General features: G+C 39.7%; 1 protein-coding gene across 14 annotated transcripts in view; it reads left to right on the forward strand.

Annotated features, from left to right (window-relative positions):
* Positions 1–19317, forward strand: part of ERC1 (ELKS/RAB6-interacting/CAST family member 1) — a 289340-nt gene that overhangs the window by 468 nt on the left and 269555 nt on the right. For all 14 annotated transcript variants that reach the window (XR_004357059.1, XR_004357060.1, XR_004357061.1 and 11 more), the window contains exon 2: positions 10235–11057. Coding sequence is in view for 11 of the 14 variants with exons in the window: in XM_032687654.1 (XP_032543545.1) it covers positions 10389–11057 (669 nt within the window). In the remaining 3 variants the exon portion in view is untranslated. The remainder of the gene's footprint in view (positions 1–10234; positions 11058–19317) is intronic.

A 19317-nucleotide genomic window follows, 5' to 3' on the forward strand; every position in this document is an offset into this window, starting at 1 on the left:
CACTGCCCGTCGGCCGGGCGGGGTCCGGCGCTGCCTCGCACGGTCGGTCACTCCTGCGCTGCCCGCTCGCCCTCCCCGGCCGTGCTTTTCCGCCCCTCCTCGCTCGGTCTGTCCTTGGGAAGCGCTCGCTTTTGTTGTCTCAGTCACCTCAGTCCCAGGTGATGGGGAGCGCTGCCTCTTTGCCCCAGACCTTGTGGCGGTGTTGGGGTTTTCGTGTGTGTTTTCTTTGCCAACGCTGAATGGTCACGTTTCGTGTATTTTATCGCATCTACTACGGGGTGAGCGTCAGCTGACACGGTGCTTTGTTTCTGGATCTGCTGCCATCCTGGAGCCCGTGTCAGGAATTGCTGCCCTTCCACAGCTGCCTCGTTGGTAGCGTGAGCTCCGAATCTCAGTTAGGAAGTCTGCAATTTATTTTACCTGGAATGTTGGCTGTGCACCCTGGAAGTTCGCGTTGTGGTTCGTGCCGAGCTGGTGTGAAGTGATTCGAAGTGAAGCCCCGGTGGAAATGGGAGAGGCTGGGAGATGCGAAAAAAAGATGTAAAGAAACACCTACGGGGGTGGTGGTGGTGGTGGGAGCAGTACAGGAGCCAAGGGAATGAAAGCAAATGGATAGAAATAGGATTGTTCTGAAGAACAATGCATGTTTGGGGGGCCACGCTGATGCGCGTGGGGTGGTTGTAGCTGGATAACGTGTTACCTCAAATCCGACAGGCTGTAACCTCAACAAAGTTGCCGGGTTTGGCTGTAGGGCTGTAATTCTCAAACAATGGCCAGCTGGGCTAAGGTGACTCCAGCAGTAACCTCCGCCAGCTGCCTGCCCTCCTTTCCTCCCTGAGATTACGGCGTCTGTAGCCGTAGGTGGCTGAACACACATCTCCTCCTGAGCCACAACCTGATGTGCTGCTGGAGTTTGTGTTGAAAACTGCAGCAGCTCAGATGTGTGCCCCGATTCAGGGTCGCTTATGAGTCAGCACCCTCACAGCCATTTCAAATAGGATGGGAAGAGAGAAATCACCACCTTGCCCATGCTGCTGTGACTAGAGTTGGTAGTACAAGAGTGGAATTTTTTTCAGTAATGAAATATTTGGATTAAATCAGTAGTTGTTTAGTTAACTGCTGTACTGAATGTAGTTCAGTTCTGGAAGCACAGTTCAGAACTTTTATGACAGAACAGCAGTTTGTAGAACAGTCAAGTCTGTGGCTTTACTGTGTCATCCAGAATTTTGGAATTGTCTGAATCCATCGAACTGCAAGAGAGGCTGCACCTTGAAAAAGTTTGGGATCTGCTGAGTGAAATGTGAATTCATCATAATATTTAACATAATGTGAACTTTCTTCACCACTTCTGGGAAACCAATTTAGTTGTAATTAAATCACTGTAAAGATGTTAGCAGAAGCCTAAACTGAAGAAAGCCTGCTATCTGGGCTATACTAAAGCATCGTGTTTTTCATAATTTTTAACATTCTTTTCGATCCTGTCACGAGCTTTTTTGAGATTTTGTTCATGTAACTTTTCATCTGTAATATGTGACTAATGGCCTGACTAGCAAAAAAGCAGGTTTTGTATTTACATGGCCTGTACCTTTTTGCTGAATTGCAAATCGTGGTGATGAAAGAAGCCCTGATTGGCTTTTTGAGGGGCTTTTGTGATTTGGTGTGTTTACTTGGGGTTTTTTTCCCCCTCTGAGTCTACCCCTTTCTCGGTTCCTGGAAGCAGTTATCTGTGCTGCTGCATGAATAGAAATATTTCACCATACTATTGTAAGCAGCGTGTGACGATTATTCCTTATTTTGTGAAGCAGGATACTCTCCCATTGTTATCCCTCCTCCCTATTTTCAAGCCTGTTCCCCCCAAATCCTCTCTTTTGTGTGAGAGATTTGTTACAACACTTACCTGTCTAAGCCACCGATAAAGTGTGTTATGTTTGGAGGGTCTGGCTTGTTTTAGCTGAGTATGGTTTGATCAGAGATGTAGGTACGGAGGAGTGCATGTGGCTTTTAAAGTAATTGCTAGAACTAAAACAGCAATGTGTCTTCTTGACCCTTGCTGGCTACTCTGCCATAAGAGCACCCTGGGTGAGGAGGATTCTATCCACTGCTGCCTGTTTAAGCCAAGAGTTTAACTCTGTGGCATGCAGTGGACTGCTGTATGGCAGTGGTAGAGCAGGAGATCCTAGGAAATCCAGTGCTGACTTAGCAAAAGTGGTGTTTTCTAGTATGTGATTTATATCAATATTGTTAATGCAACTTTGTTGTCAGGGTGAGATTATGATGGAACTTCTGTAGCTGGAGCGTGCTTTGCCTTGCACAGTGATGTTACCCATGGTGACTTTAGGCTGGCTGTCTACATGGATTCACTAGTGCTTCTAGGTACTTCTGGGCTTCTGAAATATCTTTATTGCTTTTAGCATTTTGTTTCAGCTGTTAGAAAGGGGGTGGTTGTGTTTGTGCCACCTATAGGGAAGAGAGAAACAGCCATGGATACAAACACATAGTATTTACTGACTTTATACTCTGAAATTCAGGCTATAAACTAACCATACAGTGACAGAAAATTAACATCCACAGGTCTTCAATATTTTAGGTAGTTAGAAGAGTGAGAATTATTTTATTCAGTTTATCACTAGGAAGTGATATGTGCAGGTTCTGGCTCCTGTTGCTTTTTGTGGTTTGGACCTTGTTTCAAAAGAGGAGGGGCACGTTGTAATTTTTTTCCTCACGTCTTCTTTAAATTTAGAGACTTATAATTATGTCCCAGTCACTGCACAAAACAAATGCTGATGCACCTACCCAACCTACCCACGTGTCAGTGTTAAGAAGGTAGGGCAGGGAGGGACGATGTGGGTCCAGTCTCTGGTAAATCCAGGCAAGAACCAGTTTGAGAATGGTCATATCTGCACCATGTGCTAATCCTTCTGTAGCAGATTCAGTCAGGGAGAGAATATGTGCTGAGGCAGTGTCCAAGACTTCTGCCACACCTGGGAAGCCTTTCAGTGTGATGCCCAGGTAGTGTTAATCAGTATGTGCTCCAGTCTCTGGAGGAAGACAGAGAAGCTTCTGTTTGTGCACAGCAGCCAGAACAGAAAGAACTTGCTTGTGCCACCCAAATTTAGTGACTGGGTTGACTCTTAGTACACTGGATGCAGAACCACTGAAGTCTGACAAGTGAGATGAAGAAAGGCCTTTAGAAATATCAGTAGTGCCTCATGTTGTGCCTCAAGCTGAGACTGACCTCCAGAGCTTGAAGAAAAAATCCTTATATGCAAGTGGCATATCAGAAAGAGTATATAAATATGAGTAAATAAATATGAGTAAATATTTAGCTGAAATAGATTTATTTATTATAATAACAGTAAATCTTTTGGTTTTGTGGTCTTGTTTTTTGGGAAAGAAGATATAAGGGAATGAAGCTCTGGTGGTGGAAGTGTACCCTTTATGCTGATATCAAGACTTATGGAAGTTATAAGAAACAAAACTTGATGTTAGTTAAATCTGCTTTTGCAAAGAAACGGTTGTAGAGTAGAATATGTTCTGTTTTCCTTGTTGAGGAAGTAGATCCCATGAAAGGAATTGTATACTTGTGGGAGACAAATTAACTAGGAAGCTGATGAGTATTTCTGCCTCTTGTTTAGAGACTCACAGGTAATGTTTTCTGGATGGACTATCTTGTAGGAATAGGAAGCAGAGTGGTATCTAAAAAGGACAGGTCATCAAGATGTTTCCATGTTCTGTGGTGGTTTAAAGTGTATGTGTACCATTTATGCTAACCTTTCAAATGAAAAAACTGTAACAGGAATGTCACTTTATGTTTAGAAACAAAACACTCCCTTGACAAATGACTGCTGGGTTTTTTTCCTCAAAATGTTAGGGTCGGGGTTGATGCCCTGCCTTTTACAAAACATGGGGTTTTTAATATGTCAAAGTCATCTCAAGATTATTGGGGATTTCTGAGATGCTGTTCTGGGAAGATTTCTCTGTCGTGTACGTGGGGGAGAATATATCAATTCCCATCTTCTTATGTTTGGTGAGACAGAACAAAGGCACTGCTACATTCAGTGAACCTGGCAGATGTGCAAGTAGGTGAACTCAATTTAAAAAAACAAACCAACCACCACCATCCCGCAGCTTTTAAAAAGGATTGGATATAAACAGATGGCAGCGCTTGGGCTTCTGTTTATGTGCTATTTAGGAAGGAGAGTCAATCCTAATATGAACAGTTACTTTTTTGTCTTTTTCTGTCTTAATTTCATTCATCCCTCTTGCTTTCTTGCTTTCTTAAAGCCACGAGGATATTTTGATAGAGATAAACAACCCTGAATTCCATGGGTTCAATGCCTTGTGTCCAGCACTGGCTGGCTTGCAAGCAGCTTGCAGAGTAAACTTGCTTCTGTTTTTTTTTTGTGTGTAATAGTTGTTAAATTATCATGAAAATTAGTTAGCTAGTCAAAACTGAAATCTATAATATAGCCCTAAGTTAAAGGCTTCAGACTTTATGCTAAAAAGTAACATAGCAGCTATAGCTTTTGTAACTGTGGTGGTGTGCAGTAGGAAGCAACAGGAATTCAATATTTCACTTGATTAAGACACCTCTAAGTTGTGAATCGTGTCAATTCTCTCATTACAGCCACTATCTGGGTTCCAGGGTAAAGATATCTGGCAGGGTTTTATTGGAATATAAGCTTTTCCTTTTTTTGAAATTCTGCCTTTTCTACCCCCTTCTTCTCCCGGTGCTACTCCGTAGTCCAGGTCCTGCTGAGTAATCCAGTCATCCTTATTTGTGATTAGCTCTTTGGGTGTGAATTATGTAAATGGGAACAATTGCTACCTCTGTTAATGAAGCCTAATGTGTCTGCTGCAGACCTTTATCAGATTAAGACGCCTCTTGTGAAGGCTGACTTTGCTTCTATTATAAAACTGAACTTTCGTTGTGCAGACAGGAGTCGGTGGGACAAGAAGTTCTGTCTTCTGGAAGCTGGATAGATGGCTTCCAGTATGCTGCTGGGAGGCACTAGAGTTGTGCTTGCCTGCCTGGTTTGTGATCCCACTGCCCCATTCCCGACTATCAGGCAGTGATACTGTTAAGGAGTTGTCTCCATAGATGTTGCTGTCTGTCAGCTGATATCAGTCCTGAACAGAAACTGCAGGAAAGAAATGCAGAGGAAATGGTACTTGCTGAAGGCTGCAGAAGTTATTCCAAAATGCCTTTTGTTTTGACAAACGTAAGCAGGGTTTTTCCTGTATTTCTGCAGTATGTTGTTGTGTATTTGTTTGCTTGCTTACCTAGAAGTAGTTACTGTGGTATTAGTATTTGTCCTGGAGTAGAGGGAGATATGGAAGGCATTATATATTTATATGACAGAGAGATCCTCCAGAGGTTAACAAAACTCTCTGTCAATGAATCTTCTGTTTTCTGTCAGCTGTAGCCAGGAATGTCTGCTTTCTGAGCCATTGGTTCACATAAAATACTACATATAGGGGCTGAGTGTGACAGCATTGGTAAACACATCTCATTTTATTGGATTCTTCATACTGAAGTTGATATTAATGTGATCCCTGCAGAATTTCTTACATTTCTACTATGCCTAAATACAACCTTTTTATTGAAAAGCATCAGATCTTTGACAAGACCCATGTTCCTATTCCTGCTCTCTCTCATGTCATAATTGCCTTACAAGTAAATCTACATGAAGTTGTGCAGGTGGCTTTTTACTGTTCTTTTTACTGTTTAGTGTGCCAGGGCCTGATGCAGCTTTTGGGCTGCTTTGAATCACTGTTTTCAGTGTGTATGGGTCTGGATATTGGTGTACTTATTGGGTTGGTAGCTGCTTTGCTGTTTTGAAGGAAGCTTAATTCTCCATTGCTTTTCACTGGCTGACCAGGTTATTGTAATGAAATAAATTGCACTGCAGTGCATTTAAATGTCTACTGCCAGATTTTAAACTTTTTCCACAGTTCATGGTGTCTGTCTCTGAGTGGTTTTGGACAGTCACCTGTGATCTGAGAAGACATTTTTCTTAGCTGGCATTCAGGCAGGATGTACTGTTAATTTATCTTAACATTTTCATGCAGAAAATGTGTTCATAACTGTCCTTTTTCAAATCTTTTTCTACAATACTGTGTAATTCCTGCCTGTTTTTCTGATAGTCCTTCTTTCCAGCTTTTCCATAATCACTAGATAGCATTTTCCTCTAATACTAAAGCAGGTCAGTCATATGTCTTTGTACTTGCAAAGCTGCTATGCCACTTTCTAGATATCTATACAAAGTTTTTGCTTGGGCTGACTTGAATTTTTTACTCTTTGGAAGTTTTTGTTCCCTTATTGAACAGTGAACATGAGAATTTTGTTTCATAATTTTAAAGGTATACAAGCTACCTTTGAGGGAAAATGGTTTAGCACTGGCTTCAGCTGTTTTGGTTTTTTTAAACACTTGCAGTTTATAGTCTCTTTCTTTGGTATTTTCTGCCAATATAGGAACCCTTACCCAAGATTACAAAGTTTTTTGAAACCTGCAGGAGAGCTTGCAAGGGGAAGGTGATTTGCACGTTCGTGTCCCAGTTGGACAGTGTTCCTTGTGGTTACCACCATCTTGTAAGGTTAAGGGATGATTTACTTGTGACTAAAATTAGAGTCAGAGTAGAAGAGGAAAATAGTAACAGTGCTGCATGTTGGCCTCATGAAAGATAAGAAATCATACTTCTGAGATTCCTGGTAAAATGGTAGCGTGGGTCAGAATATTGAAAAACTCTCAACTTTTCTGCTTATCTTACTATCTGAAAGAAATCTTCCGTATACTTTTGCTTGGATTCCAGGCGGAAAAATAGAATTCTTTCTTCTTCCTGATTAATTGGTGCTGTGAATAAGAATAGACTTTTTTGTTACTTCCTTCACTTTGCTGTTTCCAGGATGAAAGATGTTTTTCCTAGCTTAATTGCCTTAATATTTGCTTCTACAACAAATTGATATGACTGGGGATAAATGCTACTAGAAAAAAAATGGGGGGAAAAAAAGAGTTAAGATTTATTTTGTAACTTTTTTTTTTTTTTGCTTGAACCACGGCAAATCTCTTGTGTCAGTGAAATGACTGAAACTGGCTGCATGTGTGGAAGGGTGTATTTAGTTAACACTTGGGATATTCACAGCTTTGAAGCCTAACAATGGTGTAATCAAAGTTGTTATTCAAGAAAAATACTGGAGGGTTACATTTACCTCTTTCCAGAGTCTACTTCTCAATCTATTGCTTTGGTTTGAAAAGTGGCTGCAGTGTAACTCATGGCAGTGAGAGTAGAGTTGTTCTCCCTGAGTTTCATCGGTGCCAGCTCTGGGAATCCTTCCCATAACCCTGATCAACAGCTATTTCTAGCAGTTGGCTTTCATAGCTTGAATTATTTGATGTTTGTGGAGAAGCAGACAGGATGGTGCCTACCTGTGAAACAAAGCTTAGAGCTGAATTAGCACAGTGTTTCCTCTTCGGGTGGATGAGAGCTCACCTGCCTGCTCGGTATAATTGGAGATGCTTCCTGCACAGCACCTGCTGTGGTACCAGCTCCTTGCAGCTGCCTGGGAAGCTGCTTTTCTGTCAAGGGTATCAGCCAATTTCAGTCTTTGAAAAGTATTAATAGTTCAGCAAAACATTTGCTAAAGCAAGGAGAAAGCAATTCCGTGAGTTTTCTCATTTTGAGGGTGATGAACTCACTAGAAATGATCTAAAAACTTTTGTGCTCCTCTTGTGTGCTGATAAGGGCTTTACCAGGTGATACTTCTGTGTGCAACAGTGATGTACTTCCAGCAGCTTTTAAACTTAGTGGTTTTGGGGGAAACTGAAACTCATGTAGTAAAACACGTCTGATCTCTTGATTCAAGTTAAACTCATTTAAAGCTGTTAAGTGAATGAGTGTTTGCACTGACTTACTGTGGTGAGTTTTTAGCAAATGAATTAAGTGTTGTGATTTGCATTAATTTTCAAGAGAATCCTCATGAATGCAAGCTCTCAGTTGAATGTACTTTATGAAGCGTCTAAGAAATCATATCTGACTTGTTTTGAGAGCTCAAGTGGTGTCACAGCAGCATTTTTAGCATTTTGATATCTCAAACAGTGAGACTAGTCTGAAATAGCCTTTCTGTTTGGAAGAAGTGTTTTTCTTCCAGATCTGGGGCACAGTGTCTTGCTTATTGAAGCAACTCCAGTGGAACAGTGTAGACTTTGTTACATAGTTTATATTTCTGTACTGTTTTGCATAAGGATATAGACTTGAAATAGAAGAAATGTAACTTGTGTTAAAAAAATAAATCTGTAGGTGTTGCTTTGGTAGGTAATTTCAATTATTTAATGCTGCTGGTTGTCTTTCCTTGGCCTGTTTTCCTTTACATATGTGTTTTAAAATATTCTGTAGTAATATTGTTGCTAGCTTTTCTTGTCATTTTAAAAAAAAGAGAGCGAGCACTTGAATGTCTTGAGCTACTCGCAAAACAGTATCAGCTTCCATAAGCTTTGTAAAACTGCTCATGCCATTGTATCTTCTATGAAATTGTGTGAAAATGAAAAAATGCTGGCTTGTTCTGATCTAGTTTTCCATTTAAAATTTCAACTAAACATTTTAAAACTATTTCTTACCGTATCTTTTCCTTTACTAACTTTTTGTTCTGAAAGGAAAAATGCTGTATCTTTTCTTCATTGGGCTTTTACTTTTTTCCCTTCCAGTATTTTCTGCAATATTATTTTTTGTCTCTTCCCCTCCACCCACTTGCACTATTTCTATATTTTGTAAGCGTATTCCTCTTTTAAACCTAGTCTTTAATCTGCTTGCCCAATTATTATCTCACTAACATGCTATAGGATTTGGAAAAATTGATTCTGAATATCTGTCAAACCTAACTTCTGAACAGGGGAGGCAGTTAGATAAAAGCTGGTGTGAAAGGAAAGATGTAGGGATATATAAGGTGCTGCTGCTCTTTAGACACTGCCCAATATTCTTTCACCTATTGTGATCAGGAATGTTTCAGTGTTCTAGTTTTCATTTCAGTTGAGCCCAACAGTTACATGAAATAGTTTACACTGGGAAAAAGTAGGAGGGGGGGGAAGAGAACTGTATAGTGGGAGTGGTTCTTTAGTGCAGTAGTTTAGTCACAGGAATGGATTTCTTCCCTGTCTCTTGCTTTTCCGCTAGATCTTGACTACTAATCACAGTCCCAGCCCTGTGCCCCTCTACTAAAGGGTTCCCTGCCAGCACTTGTACAGCAGCATCATATTGCACTGCAAAAATAAGGAGTTTTATTGCATATGCTGCCAGAGTTCTTGTTTAATGAAAAAGTAGAGGGGAGAAGGAACAGCAGCATGATGATGTCATACTGTTCTGTGTTTCAGGTCCCTGCTGCTGGAATATTATTTCATGGAATTAATCTGAGCTGGTTAATGAAAAGCATGTTTCAATTGAAATCTTTTCTTAAGCTGAACAAAGATTTGAGTTACTTTAGTTTGAGAAAAAAACAAAAGACCAGAACTAGTTTTCAGTGGAGGTTTGATTTTTCTTGTTCCTCTTAACCTCGTTGGTTCCATTGCTGTGTGATTGCTGTTCTTTTGGAGTTGCATCTCTACTTGCTTAAGCTCTGTGGTCAGTAGTGATTTCATGATTTTTCTGAGTTTTGGTTCTGACTTCTGCATCTGAAGAAAGGCTGACAGCAACACTAATGGGACCTGGTAGTCAAGATCATGATCAGAGTCATTTCAGTCCATCCTGTCTTCCCATTTGCAGGATTATTTTCACAGCACAAGGGTTTAGAAATTGTGTCCTATGGAAGCTAGCAGTCCTTGAAGGAAAAATATACTACTCAGTGGGCTTTAAATTTTGATTTTTCTCTTACTCAGAAAGGTAATAGGTAAAGAATTAGGGCTGATGAGAAACACAGGAAAAGTTGAGATGGTTTCTGTAGAGTTAGATCATGACCAACAAAATTTTAGCTTGAAAATTGATGGATTCTCTTTCCCTTACCTCTTTACTGTGATAATATAACAACAGGAAAACAAAAATAGAAGTTCCTTTTTGAGTTTAAATATTAGGGTTTAAATAAAAGATTGCTTTTCTGTGAGTGGAAATTGAAAACATATTATAGAAGTACAAGGGTAGTAAAATACACTTTATTCCAATGTGGGACAAAACATTTGGTGATAAGCTAGGTATTTAATTTGTTACTCTTACTGATCCAGTTTTTAATATGTTATTCTTATTGATACAGATATGGTCCTGAACATCGTGAGCGTGTGACTTTGAAGATGGACAGCTGGATCTGTTATAAGTTGTGATTGGCCTTAAGTTGACTTGTAACCACTGAAGAACTCTCTCATTCCCGATTTTTGCCTATCTGATTGCCTCACACCACCAGCTTAATCATGTATGGAAGTGCTCGGTCCGTGGGGAAGGTTGAGCCCAGCACCCAGAGCCCAGGGCGTTCACCGAGGCTGCCACGGTCGCCACGCCTGGGCCATCGTCGAACCAACAGTACAGGAGGCAGCTCTGGGAGTAGTACTGGGGGTGGCAGTGGGAAAACCCTTTCTATGGAAAATATCCAGTCCTTAAATGCTGCCTATGCCACGTCCGGCCCTATGTATCTGAGTGACCATGAGAACGTGGGTGCAGACACCCCGAAAAGCACCATGACCCTGGGCCGGTCTGGGGGGCGGCTGCCTTACGGTGTTAGGATGACTGCGATGGGGAGCAGCCCTAACATTGCCAGTAGTGGAGTTGCCAGCGATACCATCGCATTTGGGGAGCACCACCTCCCCCCCGTGAGCATGGCATCCACTGTGCCTCACTCGCTGCGCCAGGCCAGGGATAACACCATCATGGATCTGCAGACACAACTCAAGGAAGTGCTGAGGGAGAACGATCTGCTTCGCAAGGACGTGGAGGTGAAGGAAAGCAAGCTGAGTTCTTCCATGAATAGCATCAAGACCTTCTGGAGTCCCGAGCTAAAAAAGGAGAGAGCTCTGAGGAAAGATGAAGCGTCAAAAATCACCATTTGGAAGGAACAATATAGAGTTTTGCAGGAAGAAAACCAGGTTTGTCATCTGATGTCACGGTTGTGTTAGTGTGGTAGCGTGATTAAATGAGCTTAATAAACTTGCATGTCACATTTAAGCAGCTAAATGAGATCGGTGCTTTTCTTGGGTAATTGATGTGGGTAAGACATGTTTTCAACTTGCAGGTCTCTTTTTAAATGTTTCTTGTCAGACTTGTAAGCCACCTCTTGAGTGCCTGTCTCCCCTTGGGTGTCATGTGGGGTTTTTTTCCTGGTGCTAACCACGTGGTTTCCTTGGGAAAGTATGTTACCCTGTTCATAATTAGTATTTTCGTACCATTTACCTCTTGAAGCATTCTCTGAGATGCAGAGTGTACTAACTGCTGACCCCAAATACAGCTGAACTGTTGCTGAATTTTGATGGATTGCCCTTAAAACAAAGTTCAAGTTACACTGGTCTTACTTTAGACGGAAAACCTCCAGACCTGCAGTTTTCACACACAGATATAAATTGTGTTCTTGGCTACATTTAAGTAACACTGTTTTCTACATGCTCATCTATTTTTTTATTATAAGCTGTGTGTATCTTGTTGTACAACTCTCACAGAACACCCTATGAGGTTTTTTGTAGTGGTCTGGCTAGTTACAGAATAGGCAGAAGAACAGAGAGTCTGGGGCGTGTGGGTCTTTTGTCTTGTCCATCTTAAAAGCATCTCCAACTTAGAATAAAACTGAGAGGCTGATTAAAGTTGAGGTCTCTTTGTAGTCTGTTCCACTTATTAAAAGCTTTTTTCAAGTTTTCTCACCTAGACCTTCTTGCTATCTTAATCCTGAAGTAACTACTTGTCTTTGAGTTAGCATCCTCCTCTTCAGTTGTTTGTGGCCAAATGTTAGTTAGGCATCTCTCTGGACTCTCAGGTCATAAAACTCACTCTTAATGAAAAATGGGCCTGGCACCCAGCTTCAAAAGTTCCCTGAAATGTAAGTCAGCTTCCACCATGGCAAAATTACTTTCCCTACTGAGCTTTTTAAATATCCAAGAACGTTTAATGAAATAGTTTCCATAATTCAAGCGTGATCATGTTCTTGTAGCTCTTAAGGTATAGTTGCTATTTTAGGGAACACTTTTTGTAAGGTTTGCTTTAAAAGGTGGAAGGGAGAGGGGAAACTGTTGGAGGAAAAGGATAGTGCTGGCAGTACTCTACATGTTGTACTCTACTTTTAGGTGACCTGTCTTAAATAGCAAATTCCTTATGGTTAATGGTACTCTGCTACACTGAATATGTCTGCAGTTTTCACTTCTTAAAGAACTTAGTGGAAGAAAGTAAATTGCTTTTTCCAAGGTAGTAAGAAATAATTTAATGAACCTGTCATGTGGTTTTCCAGCTGTATTCTTGCTAAATGGTAAGTATCACGATGTGGGGTTTGTTAAGGTGTGTGACGTTTCGTATCCATTCTCGTATGTCTTCTTGGAGTGCAGAAAACCTGCAGTTAAATAATTTCTTTTGTAAAAGTTGGACTTGTTTGGAAGGAGTAATACAGTGAAAATTTTAGTTAGAGTGGTACAGTACCAGGATAATAATATGTGGAATGCCATTTGCTCAACTTTCTGGTGCTCTTTGTATTTCAGTTGCAGGTAAGTCTTTTAATTCTCAAATTCTTTTCATTTTTAGTCCTGTTTTCATATTAAAGAGAATGTCTTGGAATATAATAATTATTTTTTTTCTGAAATCAGTTTTGACATTTGAAGATGCTTTCAATATCTTACAAGAAAAACCCAATGAGTATATGGTTTAGAATGGATTAAGGAATTACTAAATATGAATAGATTAGAGAACAGTGATTACTCTTAGATTTTTTTTTTCTTGTCTTTCCTTTATCCCCTAATTAAACATTTACAGATATTTCTAGGCTGCTGTTCTCAAGGCAATCACTGTAATTACTACCACACTGGTAGAATTGTATAACTTTGGTCCAAAAATAAGAAGGGTGCAATTTAAAAGTAAAAGGGTATTATTGCAATGAGCTGTAAAAACTAAGAATGCTAATTAATAGATTATAGTTAGCTAACAGTGTGACCTAATTAAACTCTGAATTCATTGTGTCTTCTATAGCCTTTTGGAGTTGGTCACTTCAGTCCTTTATATGGAAGATCAGTTTAATAGGATTTTCTTTAATTGAACAGGCTTCTCTGTTTATACTCTGAACAAGAGATTTTTCCTGATCTCTTGGGGGACCAGAAAAATCTCATCGTTACCCCTCCAGCCTCCCCCTAAAATGAGTTCTAGTATAATTGCAGGAACTGGAGTTTTAGACTTCAGTATGAGTATTGCACGTGCACTACTTGTGCTTTAAATAAAGTTTATTTCAGGCCAATTGCATTGTTAAAAACTGACTCAGCTCGTGGAGCCAAGCTGCTGGCTGACTCATGCCATTATCTGATAGTCATCTCAATCTCTTTCCTGTGGTCATGGCTCTTTATTCCTCTACACACACTTGATTGTCACTGATTGTATTTTGTCTGTTTGTTTGTTTTTTATTGTGCTTCTTGTCACCTCAACTTGAATGATTGAATTGACCCTTTGTTTTGGAAGTTGTTACACCTGAAAAGCCTTCTGTGAATAAATGCACTGGTGTCTTCGGGTTCTTTTGCCTGTTTCATGGGAACATGTGCAAATAAGTCACAATTATTGATGTATTGCTTACTGGTTTCCAGGAAATTTTCTGGATTTGATAAAGCTCAGAGAATGAACAGGGAGATGAAAGAGCATGCTACCTGTCCTGAGACAGTCACATCCTTTTGTTTGGTTGTCCTCTTAGGGCAGTAGATAGCAGGGACGTCTTGGATATAACAGTGAGAATGTCATGCACATGGTTCTCTGTAGCTCTCACCTGGGTGGAGAGTGCTTTAATCTTGCTCAGCTGTGGTCTGTTCCCCAGCTGTGGTGCAGCATCAGCTACTCTGAGCAAATAGCTGGGCAGTGTGGCATATGCTGAGCTTTATTTTTGTCCTTTGTTACCGATTTTGAAGAGACAAAGTCCTTTCTTTTCGTAAATGGAGAGTGTTATTGTCCTCTCGTTTTGAAGAGCTAAACATGGAAAGTATTCCTCTAGTTAACGGAGACTCTTGAAAAAACACAATAGTTTTCAGTGCAACGTGGGTTAGTTAACAAATCATACTTTGCAAGAAGCCAAAAGAAGAGTGCAAATGGTTTCTCAGTTATGCAAACCCGTGCATATTCAAGGAGAAACTGATGAAACCAGTAAACAGGAGCTTGGTTTTGGCTTGGTATCACTCTCCTCAGCGTGCTTTAGTAGGAACTGTATTTTTCTGAGTTGAAGAATAATTTTTTTTTTTAGTGTATGTGGTTTAAAGTTTCCCTGGAAACCTCTTCATCAGAAGCCAGAAGAGGAAAGGAAAGAGAGTGAGTATGTTTTGCACTGTGATAGAAAGAGTTTGCCTAAAAACTGAATAGTGGTGGATGAAGTGAAACTCTAGAACAAAGGAATTCCTCTCAATTCAAACTTGCTGATAACAAGGTGTGTTTGTCTCTTAAAATAGGTAGTGCAATGCAAGTTTGATGTCTAACACCCTGCATTGAAATTTCCCACATTTGACTGATCTACATTTAAGATCTGATTTATATTTCAGCTAAAATAGTGTGGTACTGCTGAAAACATCTTTTTGCTTTGATGCATTTCTGTGGTCTTTTTGTGGTCAGAGACCTTGAATGTCTGAGTGAGAGAGTTTAACCAAGAAAATACTCCTGAAAGGAATTTCACCTTGCTTTTGGGGTAAGCACTTGAAGACGATTCTACTTTATTGTGATGGAGAAGTGGGAGGGATGTACTCCAGCATTTCATCAGTGCTCTTCTCCAGAGTCAGCAGTACTCTCCATTTCATAGTAGCATGCAACGAGCACTTCGGTTTTTAAAATATAGTTGTCCATGTGTTAGTCTCTGAAAGGTTGGGTGCTGCTGTTCTGAGACTGGCTGAGCTTCTAAGGAGTACATTCTTCCTCTGAAAATCAGATAAGTTCTCACTTCTCCATTGATTTAATTTTTTTTTTCCAATTATATCTTAAAAAAAAGTTTTGGTATGTCTTAGTACTGTGTCATTCTAATACTAGTACCATTCCTGAGTTAGTTATTAGTTTAGAGAAAGCTAAACTTTCTTCCATTTTGGATGCTTAATTGTTTAGTATGTGGTTTCTTAGGCATGGCTTAAAGGCATTATCTGTAGCCCACAGCATTACAGTTAAATAATTCTTTCACTGGCAGATGTCTGTCAGCTTTCTAGAATGCTGCCAGCTTTAAGGTTCTTTCTGTCTTTCCCTAGTTGCAGCACGAAATCATAACTTAATTCTCTCTTAGAATAACTCAAAACTACTTCCTCTAGAGTGCTTGATATCTGAGGCATTTATGAAGTTGCAGCACTTTGCAGCAACTTCAAAAATTGTCGTCTAATAACCCGAGAGATGGGCCTTCTGTGTTCCGTCTTTTTTTTTCAATTCTATAAGGAAATAAAATTAAGGCTTTTTATGCTTATTTGTGTTCCCCAATGCTCCTTTTCTCCCATGTTCCCTGTTGAGGTAGAATCTATCGCCTTGGGTTGCTTTGAGCTGTAGCATGGGCTGAACAGCTGGTCTCTACTTGATCCATTAAACATATAAGGGGAATACTACTAACTTAAAAGCAGCTTGTAATAAAACGGGTGACGTCAGTGGTGTGGCTGAACTTAGCATTTAACTGAGCTTTTTTTGCTGTTAAGCTGGGGGAGAGTTTACTTGAAATTTTGCAGAACTTACAGCAGACTCTTTCTGCTATAATTCTTTCTCCACTATGTATCGGGACTGTTCAGACATTATACTCCTAACTAGGTTTGCAGTGTGTTATTCTGCCATTTAGTGTGTATATTCATGAAAAGGCTTGTTTGTGTAACTGTATTTCTCTAGAAGCCATTGTCCCTTTCAACCTTATTATAATTCTGGTATTTGAGTTACTATTTTTTTCCCCTTAAGGGTTCTTACTTTCTAAAGTGTGGACTAGGTGGCTTTGTTTTAGTTACTTAGTGAACAGTTATCAATGATAGATGATGGCAACAGCACAGAGGTGCTCCTACATTATAGTTCATCTTAAGTGATCTTGTACTGATATTATAGCTTTCCAATGCCAAATCCAGTATTCTCTTGTGTCTTCCTTACCTTATTGATTTAAGTAGAAAGGAGAGGAGCACTTTACATGGAACTGCCATTCCATGGAAAAAAGATTGAAGTTATACTAATAATACTCATGACAATCTTCATGTATAACTCCAAGACCAAAAATTGAGATAGAGCTTTTTTAAACTCCTTTCAATTTGGTGATAGGATATTAGGAAACCTCACAGACTGGAAGATGATACAACACAGTGGGCTGCCATGACTGAACTGTTAGTTGGAAAGAATAGGGTTTTTTCAGCAAAGTAGGTGTCTAAGATCCTGTTAATAGTCCATATAATGCTCAAGGCATTAGTAAAACAAGGAAACTTTTGTGTTTAGGATAAATACTTGTATATATGTGTATATTCTGAGATAAGAGCTGGAGACCAAGAGAGTTTAGAGGAGACATTTGAATACTCTGAAAGTGATGACTGTATTGGATAGTTCATCAAGAGTACTCATCCAGCTCTCTGAATTAGTATTTGAAGAAAGAAACATTGTGAAATGACACTGTGGGCTCAGCCAGCAGGGAGGGAATAAGGGAATAAACTTGGTAGTGCTCTAGATGTTTCAGTTTGCAACTCCTTTGAATTAATTTTCTAGATACACTTGTGTTTAGTAGACACAATCAAATACAAGTGTTTTCAGTCATAACAATTTGAGCTCCTCAACAGAAATCAGATTACAATGGCTTGTCAGCAGGTAAGCAGAGCCAGTTGAGATTACACGATTTTTTTTCCCTTGCATGGATAATGCTTTGTAGTTTTTCCGTATAATTTTTGCCATAATCCATTGAACACAGGGGAAAATGGCTGCATCAGCTAAATGTAGTGGATCATAATTATATCTCTGGGTTTTTGTCTGAAGATAACAATCACTAGACCTGGAAAAGAAAGTCTTTTTAGCAAAACTTAAGTTTCATAACCCAGAAGGTTCTACACAAGTGTGTTTTTACACAGTATTTTCAGATTTATATTGGATCCTCTTGGAAAGGTCAGTCACCATCTGTAGTGGAAAAAATACAAGGACAAAATGTATTTAGTTTCCTTCTGTGATGATACTAGTTGTTCTGTGTAAGTGATGTGCTTAGTGTTTGCAGTAGTAGTATCTTGGACTGTGAAGCAGAAATGGGTGCTTGGTTATATCAGCAGCCTTAAGAAGCAGGTAGCAATGATGTGAAGCAGCATTTTGTAACTTAGAGATCATAGTAAACCACCCAAAACCCCCTTGATTTAGGGATAGTTTTGCTTCCAAGGAATATTAAATTGTCTACCTTTATTTATCCCAAGAGAACTTTAACTTTTTCTTTGTATTTATGATCTTAGATTAAACATTAAAAACTTCTGTACTGTTCGGGAGAAATTGGGGCATACCAATGTACACCATGCTTTGCAGTTGCAGAGTCAGTGTTTATATTTAAACCATGAAGAAAAGAAAGGAGGGATCTGTTGTCAATATCTAGATCAGGATTTAAAGAGATTTCATGGTAATTTGAATTTTTGTCATTTGACCTCCATTAAGAAGGTCTTCTTATGGATTCACTGTAGGAAGAGACTGGATTCTTTAAAAAAACAACCCATGACCTCCCAAGCAATACATGACCCCCCCTTTCAAAAAACCCACCAACAAAAAAAACCCCTGAACCCCAAAAACCAAACCAAAAATCCCAAACCAACCAACCAAAAAACCAAACCCCAACTCCCCCAAAAGCATAAAATAGTTTTCTGTTGCATGTGTGCTCATTGAAACGAGCGTGATCAAGTGCCAAAATACTGGCATAGAACACCATTCAGAGTGCTTCTAGTGATCATTGCTTTAGAAATTGGAGGAGTTAAACTCATATATAACAGTTACAGGAATAAATACCACGTGACTGACTTCTTCAGTTTAATTTTAGCCACTTGGTTTGTAAACTGGAATGCTAAGTAATGTACAATCATCAGTAAACCTTAGATCTTGATGCCTGTTGCATTTGAGCTGTTTTCTGATCTATATACAAGCTTTGATTTTGTTTTTTTTTTTAATTTATGTACTACTGCTTATTACTATTGTTTAAATTATTAAAGTGTGTGTGCAGTGGGCTGCTTTTGCTCTTCCCTGGGTGTTGGAGCTTCTGGTCCAGGAACCCCTTGAAACAGAGATAAATATAGTCCTTGCTGCACTATGCTGCATGCAGATCCTGTATGGATTGCTTTTAAAATCTAGTGATGGTTATCACTGTTTTGGAAAATGAATAGTACAAGCCGACAAGGGTGGGTAGTTGTTTGAAGGCAGTTAGGTTCTTCCAGAATTTGATTCCACGACATCAGAAGGAGTTTAAATGCAGTATGTAGTTCCCTAATCATCTTGGGCAGTTCATGGCAAGCATGGAAAATAAGATCAGGTCATAGGGGTGTGAGGACTTTTTGAATTTCGTGTGTAACACAATGAAAATACACTGCTTATTGAGGGAGGGAGGAAAGGGTGGAGATCATCTGTCCAATAAAAAGGTATTTTTTGATGCTCTGCAAATATAGCAGAGAGGTGGAGACTAAACTTTACTTTTTTAAAGGGTGCTTTGTTTAATGCCTTTTCCTGTATGATATCTGCATTGTAATCAGGTTCTGTGGTGTTGTTATGCATTTCTGTTTCTACAGTGATACACTCTTCTGCTTCTTCCCCTCTCCTACCCCTTCAAATCCCCTGCTTCAGTGGGCTGGAGAGAGGAGCAGGGAGACAGCCTAGCTTTGGAAAAACAAGCAAGTAATAAATGGTAGTCCAAAATTAACTAAGCCTCGCTGGTATCTGTATCAAAGCTAAGTATGGTTGCATTTTTTCCTGGACGATGTGTACTACATCATCATGTTCTCGTGAGCAGCACTGTCGAGGAGCAGACACTTCACTAAATACTCTTTCACTGCCTAAAACGTCTCACTTTCCGTGAGAAAGTATGCTTGACATTAAATTTGTGGATTTTTTGATCCTTCTTGTCAGATGATAAGGTACCAGCTACCTTGGGTTGTTAACTTTTGTGAACAGATGGTCTTCTAATTATATGCTGATGTGGATTCCAAAGAATACAGGGCCATGAATTTCTTCTAATGCTTCTTGTCACTTGTT

This window comes from Chiroxiphia lanceolata, chromosome 5, assembly GCF_009829145.1.
Source record: "Chiroxiphia lanceolata isolate bChiLan1 chromosome 5, bChiLan1.pri, whole genome shotgun sequence".
Lineage (NCBI taxonomy): Eukaryota > Metazoa > Chordata > Aves > Passeriformes > Pipridae > Chiroxiphia > Chiroxiphia lanceolata.